At 48.9% G+C, this 6,416-nt stretch overlaps 1 protein-coding gene across 2 annotated transcripts in view; it reads left to right on the top strand.

The window, feature by feature from the left end:
* The first annotated feature begins 5,673 nt into the window (after positions 1-5,673).
* Kcnip1 (potassium voltage-gated channel interacting protein 1) overlaps positions 5,674-6,416 on the top strand; it is a 360,908-nt gene continuing 360,165 nt past the window's right edge. For both annotated transcript variants that reach the window (XM_028756452.1, XM_028756450.1), the window contains exon 1: positions 5,674-5,899. In XM_028756452.1, coding sequence (XP_028612285.1) covers positions 5,812-5,899 — 88 coding nt within the window. In that variant the 5' untranslated portion in view covers positions 5,674-5,811. The remainder of the gene's footprint in view (positions 5,900-6,416) is intronic.

Below are 6,416 nucleotides of genomic sequence, written 5' to 3'. Positions count from 1 at the left end.
GCACAAGACACTCAGCATCCAGGGGCCAGCAGGAAGAAAAGAAGAAAGCTTCAGGGACCACTCTTCCCATCTCTGCCTGACAGCTCCTGGAGCAGCCTCCATCATTCTGTGGGCCTAGCGGGGCACAGGCTTTCTGACAGCCGAGGGCAGGGTGCACGCAGTCCCGAGACAGGGTGCCCTGCTCTCAGTGCAATGAGCCCTACAAACAGTGCTGATGAATTGCCTGTGGCTTCGCAGGCATCATTTGTTCACAATTATAACACAGAGAAGCTGCAGACGCCCATAGAGAACGTGGAGCTGCTACACCCTAGAGCGAGCGGAATACTCTCTGAGGCCCATACTCAAGCAGAACTGATTTTTCTTAGGCTTAGAGGAAAAATAAAATCCGATTTAAATTTTAGGAAATTGTTTTTTTTTTAAAGCCCACCTATGTAAACCTGTATTTAAATGATAATATTTGAAGTCTACTGGGATACTAGGCTTATTTTCTTCCTTAGCAGCAATGAGAATAAATAATTTATGAAAATTCCAGTTCTTACCTTTTCTTCCGAGTTCTCATCACCGTTCCCACTCACCAGGGATGGTGACCTCCCCTAAGAGATCTAAAATCTACAACTTGCTCTCTCCCCACACCTGATCCTGCCAAGGCTTGTATTGATTTGTTGTTGTTGTTGTTTGCTTGCTTCCAGGATTTCTAGACGCTTTCTCCTCTCCCAGTCTCCTCCCTCAGTCACTAGCCCATTGACTTCACCTCCTTTCTCCACCATGAAACTACACTGAGCCTCACGAAAGCCTCCAACTTCTTATCTGTCTATAAACAGGCACAATAAATAATGGCACCCAAATGCTTCATGACTTTACACTATCACTGGGGTGGGAACCCCTAAATCTAACACCCAGAGCCACACTGGGCCAGAGAAACAAATCCTGCCAATGTTTGTATGACGTTCGTGACTGCCCCAGCGCCTGCCCACTCTGTAGTCGTTCCCTTAGAAGCTGACCAGCAAGTTCTGGGAGGTTCCTGACCTGCTGATTTTAAAGCACAGACTGAGTATTTTCACTCCAGAATTCCCTGCTTCCTCATTTGTATGTGACCCCAGCAGCCTCTCCCCCTTCAAGCACTATAGGGCAAGTTCCATATAGAAAGGGGCTTTGTATTTATCAGTTGGTGATTCTTACTGACTGGCTCATAGTAGGTAGCAATATATATATATATATATATATATATATATATAATTATATATATGATAATAAGATATAATATATAATAAGATAAATATTTGTTGAGTGAATAAGTGAGGGCAAAGGGATTGTGGGATATTAGAAAAGAAAATATCCAGACCATGCTGGTTATAAAGGGTTTGATCAAGCCAGAGGTTCCTCCTTCCTCGCTGGTCTTAGGTTGTTCAGGTTACAACTGAGAACCCCATATCTGCTTTGCTGGTAGCCCCATGCCAGCCTCAAACACAGTATATGAAGCTCTGGCTGGAGGGAGGACTCTGTTTCCAGCAGGCTGATCTCTCTCCTGCCAGCATGCGTCATCATCATTGTGATTTTTAACTCCAAAATTAAAAAAAAAGGGCCATCCTCATCATTCCTGGCCAGAGACCCCTGAGCCATCCAGCAGCACCACTCCTGGAAGGACTCTCTGCCTTCTCAGGTCCTGCTGCCAAGTTTCTAAATCCAGGGGATGATCTTGTCCTTTTCCTTTGTGTCTTGTCTTCCTGGTCTACCTCGAGAGGTAAAAGCTGGTTCCTACATCGTCACTCTGTGAATCCTCCAGTCTCTGTCAGTTTCCTGTGTCCCACAACACCAGCTTCCTAAGTTCCTCCATAAAATATTCTAAGCAAGCAGCTCCTGTGTTCTGCTTCCTGCCTGGACAGCAGCTGCCTCTGACCCGGCTGCCTCCCTCAATGCCTCCTCTCCCCACCCTACAACCATGACCAGGGAAAGATTTGCTTTTTGCTCAGGGAATGTGTTTTCTCCTTAAGTATGATGGGCAACTGCTTGTTTCTTCTGAAAGTAAGGCAAACATAGCTCTCTAAAGATGCTATTCGCTTTAATTTGGAACCCTAGCCTCCACTAGGGAGGCTGAGAGAAGAAGACAAGCAGATGTCTGTGAGTCCAAGGCCAGCCTGGTCTATATAAGAACTCTAGGTCAGCCAGGAATACCCAGTAAGACCCTCTTTTTCCTCCCTCCCTCTCTCACACCCCCTCTTTTCTTCTCCCTCTCTCCATCTCTGTCTCTGTTTCTCTCTTATGTTACTTTCCCTCTCTAGGTTAGAGAACGAGTGAAATAATAGTAGCTGCCTCACATAGTTCTAATAAGGATTTGTGTTATGAAAAATGAATACTCAGGGATTTGCTTGGAGAAGGAGCTCAGTGAATGGTGGTGTCATTGCTGTCCCCTGGAGGACAACCTTTCTGTTCTTTTCACTATTGGAAGAAAAACATGCCCACCTCTTTTGAACTCAGATAAGTCAGCGCACTCTCCAGGACCAGAGACTACCTAGAGTCCCCAACTGCTTGTCCCACTTCCTCCTGAGCCTGTGTGTGAAGAGTCCTGTGAGTGGAGTCAGGTGGAGAGCAAGTCTGGCTTCCTGTGTTCCCCTGGTAATGCACATCTGCAGCGCAGAGGCTAATTACAAGCCTGCTGGTGAGCTAATTTCCCTCATGCTACCTGAGTCCTCAGCTCCTGTTTCTGCTCTCTCTCTCTCTCTCTCTCTCTCTCTCTCTCTCTCTCTCTCTCTCACCCATTCTTTCTCTTTGTGATGTGTGTGTATGTGTGTGCATGTGTGCGTGTGTGTGTGCGTGTATGTGTGTGTGTGTCTTATATATCTGTACCATTACATGTAGAGGACATCCAGTGGGGGAGATTAAGTGTCCTGTTTTGTTACCTTACTCCCCTGAGACAGGATCTCTCACTGGACCTGGAGCTAAATGGTCGCTAGCGAGCCAGCAGTCCTCCTGTCTCTGTCCTCCAGTGTTAGGGGTTACAGGCGCCCATGTGACCATGCCCAGCATTTTACATGGATGTTGGAATCCAATCTCAGATCCTCCCATTTGCCCAGCGAGTGTTCTTACCCTTTTTGTCTCCAGTTTCTGGCAGAATAGCATATTCCTTAAGCATGATTTTGTCCTGGATTCTCCTACTGTGAGCCCAGTGCTTCCTTCTCTACTAATGTTCTTGGCACAATGAACTCCTGGCTTTTGAGGATACTGCTGTGTGGCATTTTGGGTGATGCTGCCCTTTTCTGGTCCCAACTCACTCATCTAGGACTGAGGGTTCAGATGTGTGATACCTTGTAGAGAAGAGAGAAGAATCCAGATGCTGCAGTATGAGCTGCTGCTGGGAAAGATAAAATCCCGAGCCTGGTGATGCCCAGAGACTACAAGGCTTTGTGTCCTCTCTCCATCTTCTTCCTCCTCCCCACCGAATGGCTTTGTTCCCCGTCTACGAGCCCTTGCAGCTCACCATGCCCTCACTGTCTTCACGTTGCTTTCCCTCTCACCCTTACTTGATATGAACAGCGATTCCTGTACCGGGCTTGTATGCAGGCAAAGATTCCATCTTATTTTTGCTCTGTAGCCTCGCACACATTCCCACAGGTCAGGTTTAAGAATACTGGCTGTGAGTGACATCCTTGTCCAGTGTTGTAGATGTCATGAGGACAGGGGTGGGGACAGTAGCAGCCCAGAAACAGGCCGATCAAGGAGGCAGCAGTAAAAGCCCTGCAATTGGCACAATAAACTTTAGCGTGCACCATTCAGACTCTCTGACTAGTGTGATCTTTTTATTTAATCCTCGGAGGCCAAGCAGTGAGGGCTAAGAGTGATGGTGAATCTCTGTTGTATTGAGAGATGCGTGGAGAATTGGCAAAGCATACATCAGTGTGTATGTGTATAGGGTGCTTCCGGGAAAGATTGGAATGTAGACAGGCCAATAGAAGGGAAAGACTCAGAGTGCATATGGGTGACATTGTCCAGCAGACTAGGTGCCCCAGATAGAATGGAAGGTGGAAAACAAAGGGTGCTTAAGGGCATGGGCTAGCTCAAGCCTTCTTCAGCAGGGGGTGTGTGCTGCTGACATCAGATACTGGCTTCAGCTTCTGAAAACAGCCTCCTACCAGCTCTTTCCTGCATGCTGAGAATCAGTATATATTGGACAAGTAAACAAAATATTAACCATTTACATCCCCAGATACTATGTATATCATAACAGGGGCTTTTTAATGCCTTGAAGTAAAGGGTTGATAACGTAGCAGTCTCAGAGGCTAAGGCATCAAGCATGACGGGATATTCTCGGTCAGCATCACTGAATACATGGTAGCATAGCACACTGGCAAAGCTGAAGGAACTGGGGGCTTAAAGAAAAGCTTGCAGACTGTCTCCCAGGCCTCTCCTTGGGTTGAGCTAGATTGGCCAGGGGTCTGTTTCTTTAAGATTTACTTCTCTATCGCTCCCGGGAAGGACAAGACCAGATGGCCCAGAGCATGAGTTCTGGATTATAGTTTGTCTTTCTGCCCATTCATGACCTCTGAGCCAATCTATTGCTCTAGATCACGCTACAGGGAAAAATCATGGACAGAGGAACTTGTGCAGAAGAAGAGACCAGTTTTAAAGGAGGTGTAGTTTATAACTGCTGTCCACATGTAGGCACAGAGCATCCAGAGATGCTTATGGTTTAGATCCCCACAGTGACCTTCTGAGTCACCAAGGAAGTGAAGGAGAGCCACTGTAGAGCACTGATGTGTCCCATGAGGTTCCTTCTACCCCACACAGTCTTTCTTACACAAAATACAAGCAAGTGTTTCTTACACAACCATTGAGCTTTACATAAGACTTGCAGTTTCTGTTCGTGGTACTTCACTGTGGTCAACTTACTTAAACCTCTCTCACCCCTCGACGTCTTTCTGAAGCTAACTGTGCTGCTCTCCCGTACCTGTGAGGCAGTGTTCACTCAGGCATGCTTTGAAGGAACAGAGGCTGGGAGTCAGCAGTTCCTTTCGAGATGGGGTCCCTGAAGCCAGGGGATAGCACCGCTGGCTGTTCTGAGTCAGGGAAGCAGACAGCACCTGCCGTGGATGCTAGGTTGCGGAACGTGGAGACATCTGTCTCTCCACCCAAGGTATACAGATTTGCTTCCCCAGGGTGGCTCTCCGCGCACCCTGGCCTCTCTGGTCCCAGGCTGCCTGCAAACTTTCCACTGAGTACCTGGGGCAGCTGCAGCTTCCTGCTCTGTGGGGCTTTCTCCTAGATCCAGATCAAGGTTCCAAGAATTGATCTATTAGATTAAAGGGGAAAAACAGAGTGGAAGAGAGAGTGAGCTGGAAAGTGAGCCTGCGGAGCGCGGGAGCTGTGGGGCCGCGTTTTCTGTGTAGTAGTCCCTCCCTTCTGACTAGAGTATTAATTGCTACATTACCGCTGCCATGTAGGCAAGACTGTCAGCAAAGCCTGGGAGGGCTCCAGCTCCTCCCTCCCTGCTCTGCTCAATTTCACTCGCATGTGGACTGTTCTCTGAGCCCGAGATACCCTGGCAGTGCCTTCCCAGTCCTGGCATCCCGAGGTGATCCTGTGGCGAGGACTTGAGTGGCCAGAAGGAGGGGGTGGAGAAGGAGGGAGGGCTTGCCCTGCAGGCTCTCTGGATGCAGCGCTGGACTCACTGCGGAGGCAGCTGTGCCGGAGACTGGTTTCTGAGGTGCATCCATCTCTCAGGGTTCACCTAGGCAGGCTCCAAGGTCCAGAGGCACACGAAGTGCGTACTATCCCTTCTGGTTGCTGACTGCAAGAACCTGCCTCCCCTCTGCCACTATGAGCGGCTGCTCCAAAAGATGCAGACTCGGGTTCGTGAAATTTGCCCAGACCATCTTTAAACTCATCACCGGGACCCTCAGCAAAGGTAGGGAGACTGGCTTCCACTACTGCGCCTTGCCTTGATGTGACCTGACTGGCCACTTTGCTTCAGTGTGCTGAGTGTATCACTCCTGGTGTGCAGGAGTCTTGACTCTCTAAGAAGGCTGTGAAATAAGCGCCTGAGACTAGAGACCATTGACAACCTGGGCCCTGGCCCTGGGCGGGTAGGCGCCCAGCCAGAGAGCTCAGGAGGCTGTAATTGCCTGGAACCTTAGAAATGGAGTTGGTGATGTGTAGCTGATTGGTTATAGATGGGCAGAGGAACGGAACCCTTCCCGGAGTCTTGGAAGCAGCTTGGCGTGACTGGAGTTTTAAAAACTTATCCTGGGTGTGTTGTGTCTTGTTGATAAGAGAGATTTGATGCAGTGGGGCTGCGAGGAATTCTGCACAGCAGAGATGCTGAAGGGGGCCAGCAGGAGGTGGCTCTGGGGCTGGAGTAGTCACGTAGTGGCAAACTCAGAATCCTGATCAGCTCAGCAGTCAGTGCTGAGGCTGCTCCCGTG

Source organism: Grammomys surdaster, unplaced genomic scaffold, assembly GCF_004785775.1.
Source record: "Grammomys surdaster isolate TR1022 unplaced genomic scaffold, NIH_TR_1.0 126121, whole genome shotgun sequence".
NCBI classification, from domain to species: domain Eukaryota; kingdom Metazoa; phylum Chordata; class Mammalia; order Rodentia; family Muridae; genus Grammomys; species Grammomys surdaster.
This window is presented reverse-complemented; position numbering and strand designations above follow the sequence as displayed.